The 26,617-nt window shown below is 44.2% G+C and overlaps 1 protein-coding gene across 1 annotated transcript in view; it reads left to right on the plus strand.

The window, feature by feature from the left end:
- Positions 1-26,381, plus strand: part of LOC142290088 (uncharacterized) — a 307,846-nt gene extending 281,465 nt beyond the window's left edge. Inside the window, 7 exon segments of the mRNA XM_075334024.1 lie at positions 16,097-16,178; positions 17,454-17,561; positions 17,674-17,841; positions 17,925-18,048; positions 18,166-18,263; positions 18,694-18,751; positions 23,074-26,381. Coding sequence (XP_075190139.1) covers positions 16,097-16,178; positions 17,454-17,561; positions 17,674-17,841; positions 17,925-18,048; positions 18,166-18,263; positions 18,694-18,751; positions 23,074-24,104 — 1,669 coding nt within the window. The 3' untranslated portion in view covers positions 24,105-26,381.
- The last annotated feature ends 236 nt before the right edge of the window (positions 26,382-26,617 follow it).

The following is a 26,617-nucleotide window of genomic DNA, read 5'->3' on the forward strand; positions in this document are numbered from 1 at the left end:
ATGCTACTGTACAGGCGACTCTGCGTCCCACACTCGCTCACGACACGCACACCTCAGATGCTACTGTACAGGAGACTCTGCGTCCCACACTCGCTCACGACATGCACGCCTCGGATGCTACTGTACAGGAGACTCTGCGTCCCACACTCGCTCACGACACGCACGCCTCGGATGCTACTGTACAGGCGACTCTGCGTCCCACACTCGCTCACGACACGCACGCCTCGGATGCTACTGTACAGGCCACTCTGCGTCCCACACTCGCTCACGACACGCACGCCTCGATGCTACTGTACAGGCGACTCTGCGTCCCACACTCGCTCACGACACGCACGCCTCGATGCTACTGTACAGGCGACTCTGCGTCCCACACTCGCTCACGACACGCACGCCTCAGATGCTACTGTACAGGAGACTCTGCGTCCCACACTCGCTCACGACACGCACGCCTCAGATGCTACTGTACAGGCGACTCTGCGTCCCACACTCGCTCACGACACGCACGCCTCAGATGCTACTGTACAGGAGACTCTGCGTCCCACACTCGCTCACGACACGCACGCCTCAGATGCTACTGTACAGGCGACTCTGCGTCCCACACTCGCTCACGACACGCACGCCTCAGATGCTACTGTACAGGCGACTCTGCGTCCCACACTCGCTCACGACACGCACGCCTCGGATGCTACTGTACAGGAGACTCTGCGTCCCACACTTGCTCACGACACACACGCCTCGAATTCTACTACACAGGCAACTGCGTCCCACACTCACTTGCGACATGCACGCCTCAGTGGCTACTATACAGGTGACGCACGGATGCTACCTTATAGGCGACTCTGCGTCCCACACTCGCTCGTGACACACACGCCTCAGATGCTACTGTACAGGTGACTGCGTCCTACATTCGCTCAGAACAGCACGCCTTGGATACCATGGTACAGGCAACTCTACTTCCCACAGTCACTCCAGACATGCAGACATAGGGTGCTACTGTACAGGCGACTCTGCGTCCCACACTAAAGGGGGCTTTACACACTGCTAATGCGGAGTCGTTGGGGTCTCGGAATTTGTGACGCACATCTGGTCGCGTTAGCGATGTTGCTGCGTTTGACACCGATGAGCGATTTTGAATCGTTGCAAAAACGTGCAAAATCGCTCATCGGTGACATGAGGGTCCATTCTCGATTATCGTTACTGCAGCAGTAACGATGTAGTTTGTCGCTCCTGCGGCAGCACACCTCACTATGTGTGACGCCGCAGGAACGAGGAACCTCTCCTTACCTGCCGCTATGAGGAAGGAAGGAGGTGGGCGGGATGTTCCGGCCGCTCATCTCCGCCCCTCCGCTTCTATTGGGCGGCCGCTCAGTGACGTCGCTGTGACGCCGCACGGACCGCCCCCTTAGAAAGGAGGCGGTTCGCCGGTCACAGCGACGTCACCAGGCAGGTAAGTATGTGTGACGGGTCTGCGCGATGTTGAGCGGCACGGGCAGCGATTTGCCCGTGTCGCACAACAGATGGGGGCAGGTACCCACGCTAGCGATATCGGGACCGATATCGCAGTGTGTAAAGTAGCCTTTACTCACGACACGCACGCCTCGGATGCTACTGTACAGGCGACTCTGCGTCCCACACTCGCTCGTGACACGCACGCCTCAGATGCTACTGTGCAGGAGACTCTGCGTCCCACACTCGCTCACGACACGCACGCCTCGGATACCATTGTACAGGTGACTCTGCGTCCCACACTCACTCATGAGACTCACGCCTCGGATGCTACTGTAAAGGCGACTCTGCGTCCCACACTCGCTCACGACACGCACGCCTCGGATGCTACTGTACAGGCGACTGCGTCCCACACTCGCTCACGACACGCACGCCTCGGATACCATTGTATAGGTGACTCTGCGTCCCACACTCACTCATGAGACTCACGCCTCGGATGCTACTGTAAATCTATTTGGGAAGGTACAAGTGCATCTCAATAAATTAGAATATCATCAAAAATTAATTTATTTCAGTAATTCAATACAAAAAGGGAAACACATATTTTAAGTGTTTATTTCAATTGTTTATTTCTGTTAATGTTGTTGGTTATGGCTTACAGCCAATGAAAACTCAAAAGTCTTTATCTCAGAAAATTAGAATAATTACCACAAAACACCTGGAAAGGTTTCCCAAGTGTTTAAAATGGTCCCTTAGTCTGGTTCAGTAGGCTTCACAATCATGGGGAAGACTGCTGACTTGACAGATGTCCAGAAGGTAGTCATTGACACACTCCACATGGAGGGTAAGCCACAAAAGGTCATTGCTAAAGAAGCTGGTTGTTCACAGAGGGCTGTATCCAAGAAGATTAATGGAAGGTTGAGTGGAAGGAAAAAGTGGGGTAGAAAACGTTGCACAAACAACCGGGATAATCGCAGCCTTGATGGGATTGTTAAGAAAAGGCCATTCAAAAATTTTGGGGAGATTCACAAGGAGTGAACTGCTGCTGGAGTCAGTGCGTCTAGAGCCACCACACACAGATGTATCCAGGACATGGGCTACAACGGTCGCATTCCTTGTGTCAAGCCACTCATGACAAATAGACAACACCAAAAGCGTCTTAGGCTATGTGCGCACGTTGCGTACTTCACTGCTGAAATTTCTGCAGCGATCTGAAGAGCACACGTGCGCTTCAAATCGCTGCCGAAAATGTCCGTAGTGAAAAAAAAAAAAAGCCGATTCCATGCGCTCTGCCTGCAGATCCTGCCATAGACAGAGCGGGGAATGCCGGCAAAGCGCACGGAAGAAGTGACATGTCACTTCTCAGAACGCAGCGCTTCGGGCAGTAGCCGAAGCGCTGCGCTCTAAAACGCCACGTGCGCACGGCCCCTGCACAATCTCCATAGACTGTGCAGGGGACGCAGGACGCATGCAGTTACGCTGCGCTACAAAGCGCAGCGTAACTGCATGTAATTACGCAACGTGCGCACATAGCCTTACCGGGGCCAAGGAGAAAAAGAACTGGACTGTTCTCAGGGTCCGAGGTGTTGTTTTCATATTGAAAGTAAATTTTGCATTTCGTTTGGAAATCGCGGTCCCAGAGTCTGGAGGAAGGGTGGAGAGGACACAATCAAAGCTGCTGAGGTCTGGTGTGAAGTCTCCACAATCAGTGATGGTTTGGGCCATGTCATCTGCTGGTGGAGCTCCACTGTGTATTATCAAGACTAAAATCAGCGCAGGAAATTTTAGAGCACTTCATGCTTCCCTCTGCTGACAAGCTTTTTGGAGATGGAAATTTCATTTTCCAGCAGGACTTGGCACCTGTACACACTGCCAAAAGTACCAATACCTGGTTTACTAACCACAGAATCACTTGGCTTGATTGGTCAGCAAACTGGCCTGACCTAAACCCCATAGAGAATCTATGGGAGACACCAGAGCCAACAATGCAGACGAGCCGAAGGCGGCTATCAAAGCAACCTGGGCTTCCATAACACCTCAGCAGCGCCACAGGCTGATCACCTCCATGCCACATTGCCGCATTAATGCAGGAATTCATGCAAAAGGAGCCGCAACCAAGTATTGAGGCATTTACTGCACAGACTTTTCAGGAGGCGCCAACATTTCTGAGTGTGACATCATTTTTTCAGTTGGTCTTATATAATATTCTAATTTCTTAAGATAATTACTTTTGGGTTTTCATTGGCTGTAAGAAATAATCATCCACATTAAAAGAAATAAACACGTGAAATAGATCCCTCTGTGTGTAATAACTCTATATAATATATAGATCCCTCTGTGTGTAATAACGCTATATAATATATAGGAATAGATCCCTCTGTGTGTAATGACTCTATATAATATATAGGAATAGATCCCTCTGTGTGTAATGACTCTATATAATATATAGGAATAGATCCTTCTGTGTGTAATAACTCTATATAATATATAGGAATAGATCCCTCTGTGTGTAATAACTCTATATAATATATAGATCCCTCTGTGTGTAATAACGCTATGTAATATATAGGAATAGATCCCTCTGTGTGTAATGACTCTATATAATATATAGGAATAGATCCTTCTGTGTGTAATAACTCTATATAATATATAGGAATAGATCCCTCTGTGTGTAATGACTCGATATAATATATAGGAATAGATCCCTCTGTGTGTAATGACTCTATATAATATATAGGAATAGATCCCTCTGTGTGTAATGACTCTATATAATATATAGGAATAGATCCCTCTGTGTGTAATGACTCTATATAATATATAGGAATAGATCCCTCTGTGTGTAATGACTCTATATAATATATAGGAATAGATCCCTCTGTGTGTAATAACTCTATATAATATATAGATCCCTCTGTGTGTAATAACGCTATGTAATATATAGGAATAGATCCCTCTGTGTGTAATGACTCTATATAATATATAGGAATAGATCCTTCTGTGTGTAATAACTCTATATAATATATAGGAATAGATCCCTCTGTGTGTAATGACTCTATATAATATATAGGAATAGATCCCTTTCTGCATAATGATTCTATATAATACATAGGAATAGATCCATGTATACGTGATGACTTTCTATAATATATAGGAATAGATCCTTCTGTGTGTAATAACTCTATATAATATATAGGAATAGATCCCTCTGTGTGTAATGACTCGATATAATATATAGGAATAGATCCCTCTGTGTGTAATGATTCTATATAATATATAGGAATAGATCCCTCTGTGTGTAATGACTCTATATAATATATAGGAATAGATCCATCTGTGTGTAATGACTCTACACCACGTGCAGAATTATTAGGCAAGTTGTACTTTAGAGGATTTTTTTACTATTCATCAACAATTATGTTCTCAATCAGCCCAAAAGACTCATAAATATCAAAGCTTAATATTTTTGGAAGTTGGAGTCGTTTTTTTTTTTAGATTTGGCTATCTTAAGCCTGCTTTACACGTTGCAATTTCGCATACAATTTCGTATGCGATTTGCAACGCCCCCATCGTATGTGCGGCACATTTAATTTGTTGAACGTGCCGCACATACGAGTAACCCCCGTCACACGTTCTTACCCGTCCATACGACCTCGCTGTGGGCTGCGAACGTCCACTTCCTGGAGTGGGAGGGACGTTCGGCGTCACAGCGACGTCACAAGGCAGCCGGCCAATAGAAGCGAAGAGGCGGAGCTAAGTGGGACGTGAACATCCCGCCCACCTCCTTCCTTCCAAATTGCTGGCCGGGAGCCGCAGGACGTAGGTAAGATCTGTTCATCGTTCCCGGGGTGTCACACACTGCAATGTAACTTACGATGCCGGATGTGCGTCACTTACGATGTGACCCCGCCGACACATCGTAAGATATATTGCAGCGTGTAAAGCGGGCTTTAGGACGATCTGTTTGTGCAGGTGACTATTACTGTGCAGAATTATTAGGCAACTTAATAAAAAACAAATCTATTCCCATCTCACTTGTTTATTGTCACCAGGAAACCAATATAACTGCACAAAATATAGAAATAAACATTTCTGACATGCAAAAGCAAAACCCAAAAAATGAGTGCCCAATATATATATATCACCCCCTTTCTTTCTGATGACACTCAGCAGCCGACCATCCATAGATTCTGTCATTGCTTGATCTGTTTACGATCAAAATTGCGTGCAGCAGCCACCGCAGCCTCCAGCCACCGCAGCCTCCAGCCACCGCAGCCTCCAGCCACCACAGCCTCCAGCCACCACAGCCTCCAGCCACCACAGCCTCCAGACACCACAGCCTCCAGACACCACAGCCTCCAGCCACCACAGCCTCCCACACACTGCTCCCAGAGGTGGACTGTTTTCCCTCCCTGTAGATCTCACATTTTATGAGGGACCACAGGTTCTCTATGGGGTTCAGATCAGGGAAACAAGGGGGCCATGTCATTATTTTCTCATCTTTTAGCCCTTTACTGGCCAGCCACACTGTGGAGTAGTTGGATGCATGTGAGGGAGCATTGTCCTGCAGGAAAATCATGTTTTTCTTGAATGATAGCGACTTCTTCCTGTACCACAGCTTGAAGAAGTTGTCTTCCAGAAACTGGCAGTAGGTCTGGGAGTTGAGCTTCACTCCATCCTCAACCCGAAAAGGTCCCACAAGTTGATCTTTGATGATCTCAGCCCATACCAGTCCCCACCTCCACCTTGCTGGCATCTGAGTCGGAGTGGAGGTCTCTGCCCTTTACTGATCCAGCCTCTGGCCCATCCATCTGGCCCATCAAGAGTCACTCTCATTTCATCAGTCCATAAAACCTGTGAAAATCAATCTTCAGATATCTCTTGGCCCAGTCTTGAGGTTTTATCTTATGTTTCTTGGTCAGAGGGGGTGGTTTTTCGGCCTTCCTTACCTTGGCCTGTCCCTGAGTATGGCACACCTTGTGCTTTCTGATACTCTAGTAACGTTGCAGCTGTGAAATATGGCCAAACTGGTGGCAAATGGCATCTTGGCAGCTTCACGCTTGATTTTCCTCAACTCATGGAGAGTTATTTTGCGCCTTTTTTGCCCAGCGCGCTTCTTGCGACCCTATTGGCTATTTGCCATGAAACGCTTGAGTGTTCGGTGATCACGCTTCAAAAGTTTGGCAATTTCAAGACTGCTGCATCCCTCTGCAAGACAGCTCACGATTGTGGACTTTTCAGAGCCCGTCAAATCACTGACAGGGGACAGGTTATATACTGGAGATTATGTATGGGGAGGTATCAGGAGATTAGGGAGAGATGTATGGAGAGGACAGGTTATATACTGGAGATTATGTGTGGGGGGTATCAGGAGATTAGGAGAGATGTATGGAGAGGACAGGTTATATACTGGAGATTGTGTGTGGGGAGGTATCAGGAGATTAGGGAGAGATGTATGGAGAGGACAGGTTATATACTGGAGATTATGTGTGGGGAGGTATCAGGAGATTAGGGAGAGATGTATGGAGGGGACAGGTTATATACTGGAGATTATGTGTGGGGAGGTATCAGGAGATTAGGGAGAGATGTATGGAGAGGACAGGTTATATACTGGAGATTATGTGTGGGGAGGTATCAGGAGATTAGGGAGAGATGTATGGAGAGGACAGGTTATATACTGGAGATTATGTGTGGGGAGGTATCAGGAGATTAGGGAGAGATGTATGGAGAGGACAGGTTATATACTGGAGATTGTGTGTGGGGAGGTATCAGGAGATTAGGGAGAGATGTATGGAGAGGACAGGTTATATACTGGAGATTATGTGTGGGGGGTATCAGGAGATTAGGGAGAGATGTATGGAGAGGACAGGTTATATACTGGAGATTATATGTAGGGAGGTATCAGGAGATTAGGAGAGATATATGGAGAGGACAGGTTATATCCTGGAGATTATGTGTGGGGGGAATCGTTTTTTGGCTGTGTTTCTGAAGATGCACTGAAGCAGGTCAGTTCTTTCTGCGTTTTTGAGCCCTCCAGGCAATAGATTTCACTATTGGAGAAAAACAAGGCAAAAATGCTCAAGTTTTCTGGATGCATATTTGCCGCAGGTACGTTTTTTGGGACAAAAACGGTCACCACAAAGATATAATGTGCGGATACAGCTCTAAAGAGTTATTTCTAAGATCTTGTCTTATAATAATTGTACATTTATATGTATTAATTTGTGTCAATAGAACTCTTTTTTTTCCATTCCATTTGTGAATGACTCTCTTCCAGGCTGTATTTCTCTCTCGCCTCATTGAGGGACACAGGATCATGGGTATCCGCTGCTGGATCTAGGAGGCTGACACTGGGGAACTAGGTAGCCCCTTCCCAGCAGTGTATATCCCCAGCTGACAGGAGCCCACTCAGTTTTTTACTTAGTGTCTATGGGAGGACGCTTTGCTCTACAGGATATAAGATAGAATTTACTTCGAGTTCAGACCTCCAAGATCCTGTTCCCAGGCGTTGAGTCTCTGTCAGGCCATCCAGTCTCCTTCTTTCAGGGGTTATTGTCCATGTTCCTCCTCTCGACCATTTTATAGGGTTCTATTCAAACCTCTTTTTCAATACAAAAAAGGATGGGTCAGTCCAGCCCATTCTAGACCTCAAGCGGCTATATCGGTGGGTTTGGGTCCGTCACTTTCGCATGGAATCCTTGCACTCAGTCGTGGCTTCCATGGAGTCAGGGGAGTACATGTATTCAATAGATATTTGCGACTCTTATTGGCAGGTCCCTGTCTGTGCTGCCCATCAACTTTTTCTCCAGTTAAGCCATTTCGGGGCTTCATTATCAGTTTACAGCCCTGCCATTCGGCCTTGCTACCGTAAGGTTATGCCAGCTGTCATGTCCATTCTTCATCTCAGAGGAGTGATGATTATTTCCTAGCTGGACGACCTGTCTTTTTCAGGGTGCCTAGAGTCTCTCTACGTCTCCATCGATACACTCTGCTATTTAGGATGGATAGTCAATTTAGAGAAATCTCTGAATCTGGCACATCATCTAATTTTTTAGGTATGGTCCTGGATTCATGGATGGACATGGTTTTTCTCCCAGACGAAAAGATTTCCTCTCTTCTGCTTGACATCCTTAGCTTCTGCCTTCCCTCCCCCTACTCTTTTAGTTTTCGCATGAGGGTTCTAGGCAGGATCATGGCAGCTATAGAAGCGGTTCCTTTTGCCCGTTTTCACCTTCGCCCCCTCCAGTTGGCCCTTCTTTCTAATAATAATAATAATAATCTTTATTTCTATAGCGCCAACATATTCCGCAGCGCTTTCTGTGTGGGACAGATGTCCATCCTCTCTAGTCACCACTTCCTCCTCCCTCCTTGGGTCAAACAGTCTTTCACTTTATGGACTCGCCGATCTTCTACCTCAGGATGTCATTTCTTCCTCTTCAATGGCAGGTGATTTTGATGGATGCGAGCATCTATGCAGTCTTTCTTCACCACACCATGCAGGGCCTCTAATATCCCACCGAGTCTCACCTGCCTATCATTATTCTGGAGCGTCGGGCAATCTTTCTTTCCTGCGGTGACTGCAACCTTTGCTTGTACGTCGCCCAGTAACTATCCAGTCCAACAACGACACAGCCGGGGCTTACATAAGCCATTATAGGGGACCTGTAGTATGGTAATAATGAAAGAGGTATCGCTGATTTTTGTCTGGGTTGAGGTTCAAGTTTCCGCCATTTCCGCGGTTGCTATCCTTGGTGTGGAAAATTGGGCGGTAGACTTACTAAGCCATCAGGAGCTCTCCACTGGAGAGTCTTCTCTCAATCCGGTGGGGAACACCGAATATCAACCTGATGGCGTCCTGCCAAAATAACAAGTTGACACGATCCCCTCTCGTTGTTGGGTCAGACTCTCTTGTCATTCCCTGGTCTCCCTTTTGTCTTCCGTACATGTTCCCTCCGCTCCCCTTAGTTCTGAAGGTCATCAATAAGATCAAGGCGGAGATGGTCCCGGTCAGCCTGTTAAGGATGGGATACAATTGATCCCTCGATCTGATCGTTGTTCCAAATCAAAATGTCGTTTGTGCACGGCGAAAAAGAATAATAATTAATTGGAAATCAATTAAAACTCTTCCTCTCACGACCAAGGCTGAGGCAAGACTGAAAATCTTTATTCTCGGACAATTAGACCACGAAGTGAAAGGGGTGTAAACAAAAGTTTTAGTCCAATCAAGTATCGTAGGTCAGGGCTTCATGACGTAGAGAGATCTGCATATTCTCCGTTGATTGGTCAGTCTAGGCTCCAGGAATTTCTCTTTGTTCATCTGTCTTGGGTGTAAACCAGGAAATGGTGGCCATCTTCAAGCTATACATATATATATATATATATATTCTAGTATATACTGAGTTTAAGGAAAATACACTGAATATGCAATATACTTATATACATGTTAGTAAGAAACAAAAGCATTCACAAATATGTGTGTTAGTTCACATCTACTGAACTATATAACTGAGTCTATGAAATGGCTGAATTAAGTATTTTTGGATACTCAATTCTTTATCCTCAACAGTCCCCCCTAAAGACTTACTTCTGCCATTTCTGAATTCTAAGGGTACTGTGTTCCCTTAGGAAGAGAGGTAGGAAGATCTGTTGAAAAACCTGCCTAACTGAACGTTGAAACATGGGCGGAAAGGGGAAAGGGGTTTTCTTCACCGGTTTGAGACCAAGGACTCCTAGGCGAGTCCTCACCCTTTGTAGTTGGACTTTCCCATGTCTCAAGGTTCTCTAAGTCCTCTCTTCTAACTGTTCTGGCAATGCTGGTCTAAAACTGTACAGGGTTTTCTGAAAAGGATAAGTATGAGCAGAACGCTCAGTGCAGCTCTGGTTGATTAACCCTTCTACAATGCGAGGTGTGGATCCATAGATGTTTCTGTGCTTGGATCAGCTCCTCTAGTGTTGACTCATAGCTCTTTCTCGCTTGTCCTTTAGGATTAATCAGTTTCCTGACTGGAGACCATATGCTAATAGCTCTGATTTAAGATCTGGAATTATAAAATACACCTGATTATCACACTATTCAATCAATTATATAAAAATATACATGCCTATGCTAAACCAAAAAACATCTTACATAAAGACCTGCTTATTGCAAAAAGAAAACAGAACATATACATTTTATACACCATTTACTAGTTTCCACTTTTCTATAAAATATACACTTTTTGTAAACACATTTTTCTTTACATACCACCTTCATGTGCTTCTCAACAATAATGTCGTTTTCTGCACTGGAATGCCTCTGACCAAACCTGGAGAGAAATTTACACAACACGCACAGACTTGCATACAACGTGCTCATGATATACATCTATAATCAGTTTGCAGTCTCTAAGAATGGGTAGAGTAGGTGCAGGGTGTTTCTACGGACTCTTTACAGTTTTTTTTTGTTTTTTTTTTTCACTTCGTCCTAGGCACTTGTCTCACAAGACTGGGTGAATCTGCCCACCTGGGTACTGAACCCGGTGCCACCAAAGCACACACTGACAATTGTCTTTCACAGATGTTACCTGGGCCATCATTAAGAAGAGCTCTCATGGCAGAGAAAGCTTACCACCCTTTGTCCACAGACCTTCCTCAGTCAGCTGGCTCCCTGCATGTCACACTCCATTCCTTGTTGTATCGCTTGTTCCTGTAGGGATTTAAGAACACAAGGAGTAACAGAAGTCACTGACGTGACCAATGTCACCAAGGCATGGTCGGTATTGGTGAAAGACTCTCAACTCTAGGCCCGTTCACTGCTTCTTGGTCAGCTGCACCTGTGCAAGGATCTCCATCTGAATCCATCAGCTCAGATCTAGACTTTCTTTTCGGCATACCTAATTCATTTGACAACAGGAAAAAATCTACAACCTACATACACCTCTAAAGACTCTTACCCACTCCTGTTCTACCCATCTAGAGAGGGCATTTAATGCATCACTGTCTCCTGTATCAATAGGATTGGAGGGAGTGGTCGAATTTAGACTACCTCATGTGGTGTAAACAGCAGCATATCCAGTGCAGAATCGACCACCATCTGGTTTCATCTATAAAAACAAAAACTAAAAAATATACATTAGATCATTCTTATAACTTTATCTCTGATCATAATACAGTTAGTGGTCATCTATACCTCACATGACTGAGAATACTAAATAAATAAACAAACAAATAAATAAACAAATAAACATATAAGACAAGACTTTCCTATTTCAGTTAACAGATATACCTCATAGTAATCTAATAAACATAACTTATGGGAAAAAGGTCAGCTTCAAAACCTATCTAATATGCCTACTGCGCCCTCCAAGAAACTGGAGAATATAATTAATACCTTATTCCCCCCTTGTTTAATTGTTTATTTACCAATATGGCAAAATTCAGCATTTGTATACTGGTATTCCCTAAAAGAAAAGATAAAACAGCAGGTAATAAATTAGCCACATACTAAAACCTAAAATGAACAAACACTGAAAATAACGTACATCTCAGAACACTATACATTACTGGGAAATTTTAAACTTTACAATAAACACTGTATCCATAAAGAAAAGAAAAACAGTAGTAGAAACAACTAAGACATGATGAAATGACAGCTGTGACTGGGTGACTAACCTGCAAAAATATATAAATTGTTTAGAAATAATCGTAAAAACAGAAAAGGTGATAGAGTCACAAAATAAAAATATATTGTTCAAATAAATTGCCATTAAAAACAAAACAACACAAATTATATCGCACATCCCATAAAATTTAATATTCCCTATTCAGGTATAAACAGCAAACTAAAAATGGGAAACCCTGAACTCTAAGGGTTAAACCAAACTTACGTCACTATTGGAGAGAGACACATTCCATCCCTGTCTCTTAAAAGCGAGACAGGAAGAAGAAAAAAACTCATCCTTTGTTATAACAAAGACGTAGCAGTGAACACATTCATTACCCATATCTACATTGAATGCATTATACATTTTTCCTAATTCCTTTTTTACAAATGGATTTGATACATTTTGACATCAGTGGGGGTAAGTCGTTTACGATTTTTGTTTTAAATTAACTAACATAGTACAAAGATATATATATATTTACCTTCCTCTATTTTATTTTATGATATAATGCTGCAGGACTTTTAAAATACCAATTAATTTTATGTGAACAGATCTATTTCCACATCATTTCTGTAAAAATTTCACTTACTTATCTTTGACTTGCATTTATGGGATAACTGAGTAAACAAATATACAATTTATACTTATTCAAATGTGTTAGTCATATATACCAGAGAACACCTCCCACCGGGGATGGGTGGAGAGCTTTGAACAAAGAGCCATTGCGAGGGGTGTGGCTTATGAGGTGTACTGCCATCAGTGGGTGTAGCAAGACGGCTGCCACAGGAAGTTCCAGGCACCTGACTTCCGGGTGTAGCATCCATGTTGTGACTCCCTGGGTGTACTGGGAGTGGCTGGAACTACGTAGTAAACCAGGGATACTTTAGTGCCTGTAAATTTGCATTCCAGCATACAAAGGAGAGATTTGATTAGCACCAGATATAATGACTTCTAGAGCAGAACAATGAGGCACCGCTAGAGAAACACATTTAGTGATTCTACAAACAGCAACAGACAGTGAGTGAGGTCTTCGTTCTTCATTATAAACTCACTACAGATTAATCTGAACTTCAATACATGGGTTGCAGCCTGCCATCTAGTGGTAGTCCAACGATATTACACAACTTTTTTGCAATCCTTTATATTTTTCCCGTTTTTTGTAACTAGGGCGACAGCGTTCTCAGCTTCTACTAAAAACAACATATTTATCTTTTGAACAGAGTATACAGTGCTTAATTGGACCGGCCGGCTCCAACCGAAATTCTTTCCCGTCTCGTTATGAAGACCTACCGCCTCATAACAGTGACTCACGTTTAATACGCAAGGGAATACGCTAATTCCGACACTTTTACCTTAACTACAGTGAGTTCCTTTCCCGCCTCGTCTGCCACGCAGACAGTGACATGCGCCTAACCGCAGGGGAATACGCTAAATCCACTTTAAGTTAACAGAACCCTTCCCGCCTCGTCTATTATTTATCCAACATTCAATATTCAATATTTAATATTCAATATTTAATATCTGATGTTTAATATCTAACAAACAGTGGCTGTGTCCGCAACACAGGGGAATCGCTAGTTCTCATACTTCTGTTCAAAAACAAACAAGTTAAAAAAAAACTGAAAAATGCATGAACCCGTTAATTTCTCTCAAATCCAAACTAAAATAACACTTGTTTTTCTTTCAAATCATTACAACTCTGCTTGCTTTACGATACAAAGGCTGCAGCCCACTCACCCCTCCTCTCTCCAAAGAGCTGCGCTGTTTTAACACCCGGTGTCTGCCTCTTCCCTCTTCCACCCCCCTTCTCCCCCACAGAACAAAGACAGCGGCTGCGTCTAATGTGGGCTCTATTAACCCCCCCCCCCGCTTTCTTTGTTCACAGCGAAGAAGAAAAAAACTACAGGCAATTAACTCTTTGAAAACTAGATCAGAGCGTAGAATCTACAAGCTATCTATGAAGCTAAAAACACCGTTCACAATTAGCAATAAAGAAAACAAACGATCAGATCGTATGACCCACGGACCCTATGACGCTATGGGGTCTGGGTCCGTCTCTTTGTTCTTAGACTACCGGCGAAAGATTCAAGCCCGCTAAGGGTCAATAGCGTCAACCCCTTCCTCAGTTCAGGGATCAGACCTTTCGCCACAGATCTCCGAAACCGCAGGCAGTTCTCATATACATTATATATGACACTTACCTGCGATTTTGAGTGATCAGCTCCTGTTTCGGCGGCCTGTGGGTACTAGGAAACGATCCCTCGGATCCGAGATAGAAGTTCGGCCAATCTTTCTTACGGTATCTCAGCAGTGCCTCCAGTTGTTAAGGATGGGATACAATTGATCCCTCGATCTGATCGTTGTTCCAAATCAAAATGTCGTTTGTGCACGGCGAAAAAGAATAATAATTAATTGGAAATCAATTAAAACAAGTTGACACGATCCCCTCTCGTTGTTGGGTCAGACTCTCTTGTCATTCCCTGGTCTCCCTTTTGTCTTCCGTACATGTTCCCTCCGCTCCCCTTAGTTCTGAAGGTCATCAATAAGATCAAGGCGGAGATGGTCCCGGTCAGCCTGTTAAGGATGGGATACAATTGATCCCTCGATCTGATCGTTGTTCCAAATCAAAATGTCGTTTGTGCACGGCGAAAAAGAATAATAATTAATTGGAAATCAATTAAAACTCTTCCTCTCACGACCACGGCTGAGGCAAGACTGAAAATCTTTATTCTCGGACAATTAGACCACGAAGTGAAAGGGGTGTAAACAAAAGTTTTAGTCCAATCAAGTATCGTAGGTCAGGGCTTCATGACGTAGAGAGATCTGCATATTCTCCGTTGATTGGTCAGTCTAGGCTCCAGGAATTTCTCTTTGTTCATCTGTCTTGGGTGTAAACCAGGAAATGGTGGCCATCTTCAAGCTATACATATATATATATATTCTAGTATATACTGAGTTTAAGGAAAATACACTGAATATGCAATATACTTATATACATGTTAGTAAGAAACAAAAGCATTCACAAATATGTGTGTTAGTTCACATCTACTGAACTATATAACTGAGTCTATGAAATGGCTGAATTAAGTATTTTTGGATACTCAATTCTTTATCCTCAACAAGCCTAATTGCATCAACCTTACCCAGGAGGTCCTGGTATGCAGAGTTGGGTCAACCTGCTCATGGCTGTTTCATGGAAGCTCCCGGATCGTCCTGACCTTCTCTCTCAGTGGCCTCTCTTCCATCGCAATGCTGAGTCTCCGGATTTGATGGCATGGCCATTGAATCCACAAGTTTGACAAGGGCTGGTTTTTCAGACCATGAGGTCCAGACTATGATTGGGAGAAGGAAAACCTCCTAATCCTGTATTTACTAAATGACACGGAAGGCTATCTTTCAGTGGTACTAAGTTATTGGTGCATCCCTTTCTCTCTGCCTAATGTTCTTGACTTTTTACAGTCAGGTTTGGATTCCAATTTGGCCCTTAGTACTTTTAAGGGTCAGGTCTCGGCTCGGTCAAGTCTCTTTCAGAAAGAATTGCCTTCCTGGTCCCAGGTTAAAACTTTTCTTCAGGGTGTTGTGCATGTCGCTCCACTGGCGCGTCGTCCTGTGGACCCTTGGGATCTTAATCTTGTGCTTAATGTTCTTCAGTCCTCACCATTTGAGCCCCTTCAGGAGTCCACCCTTCTCCTTCTGTCCTGGAAGGTTTCCTTCCTGGTAACCATTACCTCTCTGACGGGTTTCGGCATTGGCTCCCCTGTCCTGTCATTCCCTCTTCTTGGTCCTTCATCAGGACAAGGCAGTGCTCCGTCCGGTCCCTTCCTTCCTGCCTAAGGTCGTGTCTCCGTTTCACTTTAACGAGGATATTATTCTGCCGTTTTTCTGTTCAAATCCCTCTAATTTGTGCGAGCATGCATTACATAAGTTGGATCTTGTTAGAGCCTTACATATTTATCTCTCTTATACAGTTTCTTTTAGGAAGACGGAATCTTTGTTTATTATTCCCCTAGGTCCGAGCAAGGGTCTTCCAAAATCCAAACCCCCCCATTGCGCTGGATTCGCTCTGCAGTGTTGGAGGCGTACCAGGTCAAGGTAGATCTCTTCCTCCTTGCCTTAGGGCTCATTCCACTTGGGCTGTGGGGGCCTCCTGGGCTTTTCGTCATCAGGCTTCTGCTACCCAAATATGTAACTCTGCTATGTGGTCTAGTTTGCACATCTTTTTTAAGTTTTATAGAGTGCATACTTTTGCCTCAGTACATGCGAACCTCAGAAGAAAGGTTCTGCAGACTGTGGTTGTCCATCTTTAGTCCAGGATGGGTCACCTCCTTTTTCCTTTGTTTTATCCCCCTCCCTTGGGACTGCTTTGGAACGTTCCATGGTCCTCTGTCCCACAATGAGGTGAGAGAGAAAATAAGATTTTTTTTGTGTACTCACCGTAAAATCTCTTTGTTGGAGCCTTCAGTGGGGAACAAAGCTCCCTCCCTAGTTTTGTGCCTTTCTGGTGGTTTACACTACTGCTTGCCCACTAAACTGAGTGGGCTTCCTGTCAGTTCGTGGATATATACTGCTGAGGAAGAGCTAGCTTTTTTTTATTTGAATAGTGTCAGCTTCCTAGATCCAGCAGCATACACTCATGATCCTGTGAGTTAATTACCCGATGTGTACTGCAGCTACATGTGCAGAGAGCAGGGAGCCGGCACTGGCAGCGAGAGCGGCGGACGCTGGTAACGGAGGTAAATATCGGGTAACCAGGGAAAGGTCTTCCCTTGTTTACCCGATGTTTACCCTGGTTACAGCTTACCGCAGCTGCCAGACACCGGCTCCTGCTCCCTGCTCGCTTCATTTCGTCGCTCTCTCGCTGTCACACACAGCGATCTGTGCGTCACAGCGGGAGAGCAACGACCAAAAAATGAAGCTGGACATTCAGCAACGACCGGCGACCTCACAGCAGGGGCCAGGTCGTTGCTGGATGTCACACACAGCGGCGGGACGTCACTGCAACGTCACAGAAAATGGTGACGTAGCAGCGACGTCGTTGTTGTCATCGCTGTGTGTGACACCACCCTTACAGGTTGGACGGAGCGAGAGTAGATTCTAACTCACACTGCATCATGGAAGGTCTCCTGCAGTCTTATGTCCCTCTGGGTCCAGGCAGGGATGGGCTCCTTCAGATGTGGTCATTGTCTTTGTTGATGTTGTATGTTGTTTAGATACTGTATCCTGAATGGTTTTTTTTTATTGCCTTGTATACTTCTTTTCCTATTTTGAACACATTTATATTGTATGATTCGGATTTCTCACCCAATCCTTTTCTTTCTTTCCATTCCCTTTAGGGTACAGAATATCTACAGGTTTAGTTGATAAAAGATTTTCCTTTCCATCGATGACTTCCCTAGGATGGAGCCGGACAGAGACCACATGGCTGCTCGGATATTAGACCTCACCCTGGAGATAATCTACTGGATCACTGGAGAGGTGAGAGCTTCACATCACATCACTCTGATCTCTAGGAATAAAGCAGGGAAATGACGGGGAAGGTGAAGGATCTTCAGAATAGATGTAGTGATCGGCGTCTCCCCATACACAGGATCACACAGTAGTGAAGACGTCGTCTGGGGAGTATGTGACCCCTCATGTGTCAGGAGGACGGAGCAGGACCCTGAGTGCCATCACCGAGCCTTCACCTCATTCACTGATACATGAGCAGAAGATCCTGGAACTGACCCACAGGATCACAGAACTGCTGAGCGGAGAGGTGAGCGCTGCCGGGAATGCTGGGACATTATATAATAACACCGGGGGAGGGGTCTGCTAATGACGGATCATTGTGTGTGTCAGGTTCCTATAAGGTGTCAGGACGTCACCGTCTATTTCTCCATGGAGGAGTGGGAGTATCTAGAAGGACACAAGGATCTGTACAAGGACGTCATGATGGAGAATCTCCAGCCCCTCACATCTCCGGGTAAGAGGAGACCGTCCTGATTATAGAGGAGAGGCCGGGTCTGAGGTCACCTGGACCCCCATCATCTGATCATCACATGTAGACGATGTATTCAGTCACTGTGTATATTTCCTATAGATGGGTCCAGTCCGAGAAATCCACCAGAGAGAAGTCCCAGTCCTCTATATTCCCAGGATCCTCCAGAGGAAAAGCCGAATGTCCTCCTGGATCATCAGGTAGATGAGATTTCTGGAAATCCTCTATAGACTGATGTTACATAGTTACTAAGGTTGAAAAAAGAGCTAGGTCCATCTCGTTCCCCCTTCCTCCACCAGTTCTACATTTTGTCTGTCATTTGTAACCAACAATATTTTGTACTGAGGAAATCATCCAGCCCTTTTTTGAAATCCGTTATAGTATCTGCCATTACTACCTCTTGTGGTCGGCATTCCACAGTAATGACGCTTTCTAGTGATCGCCAGCAGCGGTGGATTGTAGGCGTCGTGTCCGCTGGTTTCGAAAGTGACTACAAATGGTTTTTAATTTAATAAAAGATTGTGAGAAATTTCATGTGGTGGGAACTATAACTCTGTGGTGCACTGTGGTTTTGAGCACCATCACTTTCATATTGAAATGTATTTATTTTCTTATGTGGAATCCTTGCAGGAAAGTGTCGGTGGAACGACGAGTGGACACGGAAATCCCTTATCCATGTCGGTGAATGGTGAGAACCTTCCAGAAACTCTGTGTTTTCTTCTATTCGTGTAATTTACAGACAGAGTTTACCTATATCCTCCTCCCGAATATCAGTGGAGGAGATGTAGATGACGTAAAGCTGCTGATGTCTCTGAATTCCTCATCCATGGAGCTGGGTCATGTAATATCATCAGGTTCTTTTTCTACAAGGCTCAGAGATTCATTATCTGATATTTTCAAGCTGGGGAAATGCATTGACATTAGTGTATATAATCCTGCCCCTCTCCCCGGAGTATAACATCCAGCCTCCCGCCCTTGGTGTATAAAATTTTGCCTCATCGCCTCCAGTATATAACCTCCACCACCCCCCTCCATGCCGTTTGACATTATTACGGTGTGACAGAGCGGCTGGTGGTGCGGAGCTCACTGATACCAGTGCAGTCCTGTAATCGGAATCACTGGGGTAGCAAGTCTAATCATCAGATTTCTTCTTCCAAATATTCCCCATCACCTGTGAGTGATTATTACTGAGAAGTGGAAGGAAACGCAGCAACTCAGACATGAAGTCTCCGGAACGTTACAGAGCGGTAGGCCGAGTGCTGAGGAGCAGAGGGCAGAAAAGTCCCCACCGCTCTGCCGACCCCATAACTGCAGAATCCAGACCTCCTCTGGTAACATCAGTACAAATGCTGTGCACCGTCGGGAGCTTCATGGTCGAGCAGCTGCAGCCGTACATCACCAGGCACAATGCTTAGCCGTACATCACCAGGCACAATGCCGAGCTGTACATCACCAAGCACAATGCCGAGCCGCACATCACCAAGCACAATGCCGAGCCGCACATCACCAAGCACAATGCCGAGCCGCACATCACCAAGCACAATGCCGAGCCGTACATCACCAAGCACAATGCCGAGCCGTACATCACCCAGCACAATGCCGAGCCATACATCACCCAGCACAATGCCGAGCCATACATCACCAAGCACAATGCCGAGCCATACATCACCCAGCACAATGCCGAGCCATACATCACCAAGCACAATGCCGAGCCATACATCACCAAGCACAATACCGAGCCATACATCACCCAGCACAATGCCGAGCCGTACATCACCCAGCACAATGCCGAGCCGTACATCACCCAGCACAATGCCGAGCCGTACATCACCCAGCACAATACCGAGCCATACATCACCCATCACAATGCCGAGCCATACATCACCAAGCACAATGCCGAGCCATACATCACCCAGCACAATGCCGAGCCGTACATCACCAAGCACAATGCCGAGCCGTACATCACCAAGCACAATGCCGAGCCGTACATCACCAAGCACAATGCCGAGCCGTACATCACCAAGCACAATGCCGAGCCGTACATCACCAAGCACAATGCTGAGCCGTACATCACCAAGCACAATGCCGAGCCGTACATCACCAAGCACAATGCCGAGCCATACATCACCAAGCATAATACCGAGCCATACATCACCCAGCACAATGCCGAGTCGTACTTCATCAAGCACAATACCAAGTGTCAGATGGAGCAGTGTAAAGCCGTCATCATTGGACTCTGGTGCAGACATTTTCTGTGCACGACGAATCACACTGCTCTGTCTGCGTCTGATAGACGTGTCTGAGTTTGGTGAATGGAGGATGTTACCCCCTGACTGCATTGTGCCCGCTGTACAGATGGTGGAGGAGGAGGATGCTCCGGCCTGTAATCAGGGGGCGGTCGCAGCCTTTTAGCTACAGTGAAAAGAAATTTTAATGATTCAGTACAACGCAACACTTTACCAAAAGCTGTGCTAGGCTTCTTAGTGTTTCTGGGAAATAAAGCGTGCAGTACAATGAAGATAAGTATTACGATCTCATCTGGGGAAGGGGATTAATTAGGGTGAGCAGCACGGAATGGATGTGATGATGCAGCGGGGAGCGGTGCTATCAGATGGTATGTGAAACAGCAAAGACAAATAGAGCTGGATATGCAGGACATTAAGTGAGTCAGAGGTGCTGAAAGTAGTTGATGCAGCAAAGCTAAAGGTGTGAACTGCGCCTTGATGAAGGAGTGCGGGTAGTACATAACACCAGAGTTTAGTAGGCAATCAACCTTGTTGCTGGAATGGAGAAAGCACCCAGGACCAGCAGACTTGAGGAGGTAATCTGGCACCTTGTTTCTGTAGAGTTGAGAGCACCTTGGAATAGCAGAGATGTGTGAGCTGGCAGGTAAATGCAGCAGGGTTGATGGCATCGGCAGTAGCTGAGACTGTCGTATATCAGGATTGGAACCCTTGACTCTGTGGTCGGCTTGTCTGTCCACTAAGCCACAGCAGATATCCCTTTTCTCTGGGTATTTATCGTCTGTTATCCTTGTTTTAGTCTTTTAGGCTAACAGGTGTTTTTAGTTATCCATTTGTCTGTCCTGTCACCTTTTGGGTGCGGCTATGTATAGCTTCCCCTGCCGGTGTTTCCTGCTGGTGATATCCTCATTTGTCTGTCCTGTCACCTTTTGGGTGCTGCTTTGTATGGCTTCCCCTGCTGGTGTTTCCTGCTGGTGATATCCTCATTTGTCTGTCCTGTCACCTTTTGGGTGCGGCTATGTATAGCTTCCCCTGCTGGTGTTTCCTGCTGGTGATATCCTCATTTGTCTGTCCTGTCACCTTTTGGGTGCGGCTATGTATAGCTTCCCCTGCTGGTGTTTCCTGCTGGTGATATCCTCATTTGGGTGTCCAGCCATACAGCTGTTATTAATGCCGGTAATAGAGACTAGCCGGGGTTTATCTCTCCGCTGTTAATGCTCTTCACCCTGCACCTATCTTCTGTTTGTAGTTAGTACGTAGGCGGCATTCTCTCTAACAGTATATAGTCTATCTTTTCTCTTTCTATTACGTGGTTTGTCGTTACTCCCTCTGGGATCTCTCCGCACTCCTTCTCTGAGATGTCTCCGCACTCCTTCCTTTCAGTAGGTAAATGTCACTCTGTTCTGTCCTCTGGTTACTTAGGAAGAAAGTGAAGCACTTGATGGCCATTTAGGCAGCATAGGTCCGAGTTGCCATAGTTTAGTCTGGGGTTAGTCATTCCAGCCTATGTAGGCACCTCTAGGGACTGAGGGGTCCGAATCTCTAGTCTGTACAGTGACCGGCTGGGTCAGTTGCAGTTTTACCTATCTTTCTCATGCGTTGATTACACTATCATAATAGAAAACAAGTGGGTTGACAGGATCCCTGATACAGCAGAGAGGAGAGTGCTGTCACATGGAGCAATACACAAACTTCACCAACTGTCATGGTGGCATCAAGCTCTGTTCCAATTGTAGATTCTGACACTCCACTCAATGGTTTCTCTGATGTCTGGAATCAACACAGGCATATTGGGATGTAAATCTACTGTGTGCTGATTCATAGGCAGGTTAGCAAGAATTAATCTCTGCTGCTCTGCTTGCTCCTTTGATCATATGTGGTGGGGAGGCCTATCACATCTGCTGTCCTCCTATTTATGCTGGTTGATTCCTTCCACCCAAGACAGCTATAGTTTGTCTTTTTTTATCTGTGAGGTGTGGTGTTCCAGACTTTCTGGTGAAAGTTGTGTTTATTGCTTGTTGCGGTTGTGGAGTTTATTCTGTTGAATCTTGTTGAATCTCTCATTGTCTTCACCTTTGTGTGTGTACTGTGTGTGAGTTTTTGTTTTCTTGTTTCCCTTGTGTGTTTATATCTGTGTATTCCATCCCACTCTTGTCCTGTTCCTCCCTGGGGAGGAATCGGAGGGGGGAACCAGATCAGGAATGGTCAGGTGCAGGGCCAGGACGGAGACTTTGGCATCTCTACCATCAGGAGTATGATTTAGTCAATTTTTATCTGTGTATTTCATCCCATTCTTGTCCCGTCTCTGATTGGGGGGGAGGGGGAGTCAGATCAGGAATGGTCAGGTGCAGGTCCAGGAAGGAGCACCTCTACCATCAGAAGTATGATGCAGTCCCTGAAGTTAGGGATAGCAAAGGGCCCCCTAGCTTGAGGGACAGCTTAGGAGTCCCAGTTACGCGCTATCCCATAATTATCATGACAGGTATAGAGAGCACCAGGAAGAGGAGAGCTGAATTTTAAGTATTAACTCGATGTCGGATAGCATTCAGCACTAGCTGAGAAGATAATCAGGTACTTGTCTGTAGAAGAGCAAAATTTAATATGTGATTTGTCACCGACATACTTACCAATTGGCTATAAGATTACCTGTGTACTCATACGCCACCTGTAACTTATTGACAGCTATCTGAAGGTATAAGGAGACTGACTGTATTCTCTTTACAAATGTAAAAATATTAATTATGACTTTTTTTTTTCTCTTTTTCAGGTGAAGACTGGATGAGAAGGTCCCATACAAATATAATTTCATCTCCTTTTCATGAAGTAGCAGATAATCAATCACAGATTGGAAAAAGTAGCACTGAACATAGCCTTGATAAAATATTATCATGTTCTGAATGTGAAAACAAGAACTCAAATAATCATAAAGATGAAAGGCAATATTCTTGTTCAGAATGCAGGAGGTGTTTTACCCAGAAATCAAGTCTTATTGTACATCAAAGAATTCACACAGGGGAGAAGCCGTTTTCATGCTCAGAATGTGAGAAATGTTTTACCCAGAAATCCGATCTTGTTGGGCATCAGAGAACTCACACAGGGGAAAAGCCATTCACTTGTACTAAATGTGGGAAATGTTTTGCTCACAGATCAAATATTATAGAACATCTGAGAACTCACTCAGGGGAGAAGCCATTTTCATGCTCAGAATGTGACAAAAATTTCATCAGTAAATCAGATCTTGTAAAACATCAGAGACATCACACAGGGGAAAGGCCATATACATGTCCTGAATGTGGAAAAGGATTTGTTCAAAAGCCAAATCTTCTAAAGCATCTAGGAATTCACACAGGGCTGAAGCCGTTTTCTTGTTCTGAATGTGGGAGATGCTTTTTGGCTAAGGGACATCTTGAAAGACATCAGAAAAGCCACACAGGGGAGAAGCCATTTTCATGTGTGACATGTGGAAAATGCTTTATGCGTAAAGAAGCTCTTGAGATACATCAGAGAGTTCACACAGGGGAGAAGCCATATTCATGTCCTAAATGTGAAAAGTGTTTTAGTCAAAAATCAAATTTAAATGAACATCTAAGAACTCACACAGGGGAGAAGCCGTTTTCGTGCTCAGAATGTGGGAGATGTTTTAGTCATAAAGCCATTCTTCTTCGACATCTGAGAAAGCACACAGGGGAAATGCCGTATTCGTGCTCAGACTGTGGGAAATGTTTTAACCGTAAATCATATCTTGTTAAACATCAGAAGTTACACAAAGGAGAAGACATATTAATGTTGACATTGTAGGAAATATGGCAGGTGTATGGCTCGGGATGCCTTACAGAAAACCAATACAGAAAATCATTACTGCTGAAATATTTCGTTTGATCTCAGTAATATCTATTGTTTGTTTTTGGCCTGAATCATCATCGATAACTGTCCCTGGAGCAGAAAAATCTAATACGGTGAACATCAGGAATATTTTCCCCTATACTCATGTAAGAAACACAGATATCAAAAACTATGCAATTCTTTTTTAAAAAAATATATATTTAACAGAGATTACTTCAAGCAACTTCATAATCAAGAAATTGTAGCCCGCTCTGTTTTGCAGACTTGCTTTATATCAGACATTTTCTAAGCCTTTTGTACGTTCAGTTCAATTCAGATCAGGAAGAAACAAAAAAACTAAATGTTGAAACTTTTATGCAGCATCAAGACTGACGAAATGTAACAAATTCAAACTGGTATAGAAAGGTGAATGCCGCGCTGCCGTGAATGAGCGGAAACTCCAAGAGAGATTCGGTGGTGTTTAACAACGCGTTTCGAAGATATTCATCTCCTTCATCAGGTCAAAATTTCAAACTGATGAAGGAGATGAATTTCTCAAACGCATTGTTAATAAAATCAACATCAAATCTCTCATGGAGTTTGCTCTATTTAATGGCAGCGTGGCATGATCCCTTCTATACCTGTTTGAATTCACATTCCACGTGGGGTGGCAGCGCCTTGTGTTCTACGCTATCATAGTGGCTGTGACTGTCACTGTCCCCTCACGTTGAGCCTCTTTCAGTGCCTTACCCTTATCTTCTCACCTGGATAAGACCCTATTTGCGCTCCTTTGTCTTCCAGACCTTTTTTGGACCATCAAATTACAGTCCGAATCACGTAAGAAGATGCATTTTCCCATAATGACCTGACCCGCCAAAATAGAAATGGAAAATTTTTTTCCTAGAATTATATCAAGCGAAAATTTCTCCACCTCTCCGGTAGGGACGTATGCCTCCACAATATATAAATCACCGAGGAATAATGGTCTTCATTATATTTCATCAGAGGCTTGACCCTATACACGTGATACTAAAGGAGAACACGGTAACAACGGTTTCATTAGGTTTAAACTAAAGAAAATGAGGCTGGTAACGATGGTGAAGTATGACCACAGATGGGATGAATGCGCACTTAACCCCTTGACCCCCGAGCATGGTTTCAACTTCCTCGCCAGGGCAATTTTTTCAATTCTGACCAGTGTCACTTTATGAGGTAATAACGCTGGAGCTTCAACGGGTCCCCGTGATTCTGATATTTGTTGGGTTTTTCTGGTTTTTTTTTGTTTTTTTTTTACAATATCTCACGTTAGTGGTACATTTAGACATTTTTTGTGTTTATTTACAAAAATATTACAATATTGGCACTTTTCAAACTTAATTTTTATGCTTTTAAAACAGAAAGTTATAGCATACAATATAGTTAATAACATGTCTACCTTATATCAGCACCATTTTTGAAAGATTTATATTTTTTTGTTAGGGGGTTAGAAGGGTTAAAAGTTTATTAGCAGTTTCTCACTCTTCCAACAAAATGTGTAAAAACATTTTTTAGGGACCACATCACATTTGAAGTGACTTTGAGAGGCCTAGTGTTATGGACAAGATTATCATTATTATGAGTATATAGGAGTTACATGGAGATATCCATAAAGAACAAGATTTAAGATGTTGTTTGAACTGTACCCCACATATCTCTTGGCATAAGACTCAGACAGACAGTCTGGGCTATTCTTGTGACCAGTGAATCATGCTGACATTGCTTAATATAAATGAGGAACCAAGGACATTACAGTAAATTGTATATCGCAGAATAAGCTGTTCTACTTTATCCAATAGGAGACGTGTTACGTATTCTTGGCACCTAGCCAATAAGGTTATATATATATTTGTACAACTTCCGGAAATAAATCAGTCTTACTTTCTATTCATATCTGAGCACGTCTCTGGTGTGTGTGAAAGATTGTGGTTATGCATGCTACCACGAGTGACTCATAATTTGGACTGCAGACAGTTTAAGAGGGATGCATGATTAGATTGCATCAACCTAAATTACGGCCTTATCACTAGGTGACAGAAAATGACAAAAATTGACACCATTCTAAAAAACTGCACCCCTCATACTGCTCAAAACTACATTTAAGGAGTTTCTTAACCATTCAGGTGCTTCACGGGAACTAAAGCAATGTGGAAGGAAAATATTTTTGATGTGATGTAAGACCTTTATCTGCTGGATGCCATTTCCTTGAAATTTTAATGTATGCAATAAAGGAAGCATTTTAAGAAAAAAACGCCTGGATTCGCTGGATACTTTTGCCCTTTCTTGAATGGAAAATATTTTTTCCACAAAATGTTACTTTAGTCCCAATTTTTGCATTGTTACGAGAGTAAAAGGAGAAAATGCATCATATAATTTGTTGTGAAATTTCTCCTGAGTAACAGAGATACTCCATATGTGGTGGAAAACTACTGTTTGGGCGCATGGCAGAGCTT

The sequence above is a fragment of the Anomaloglossus baeobatrachus genome, chromosome 2 (assembly GCF_048569485.1).
Source record: "Anomaloglossus baeobatrachus isolate aAnoBae1 chromosome 2, aAnoBae1.hap1, whole genome shotgun sequence".
Taxonomy (NCBI): domain Eukaryota; kingdom Metazoa; phylum Chordata; class Amphibia; order Anura; family Aromobatidae; genus Anomaloglossus; species Anomaloglossus baeobatrachus.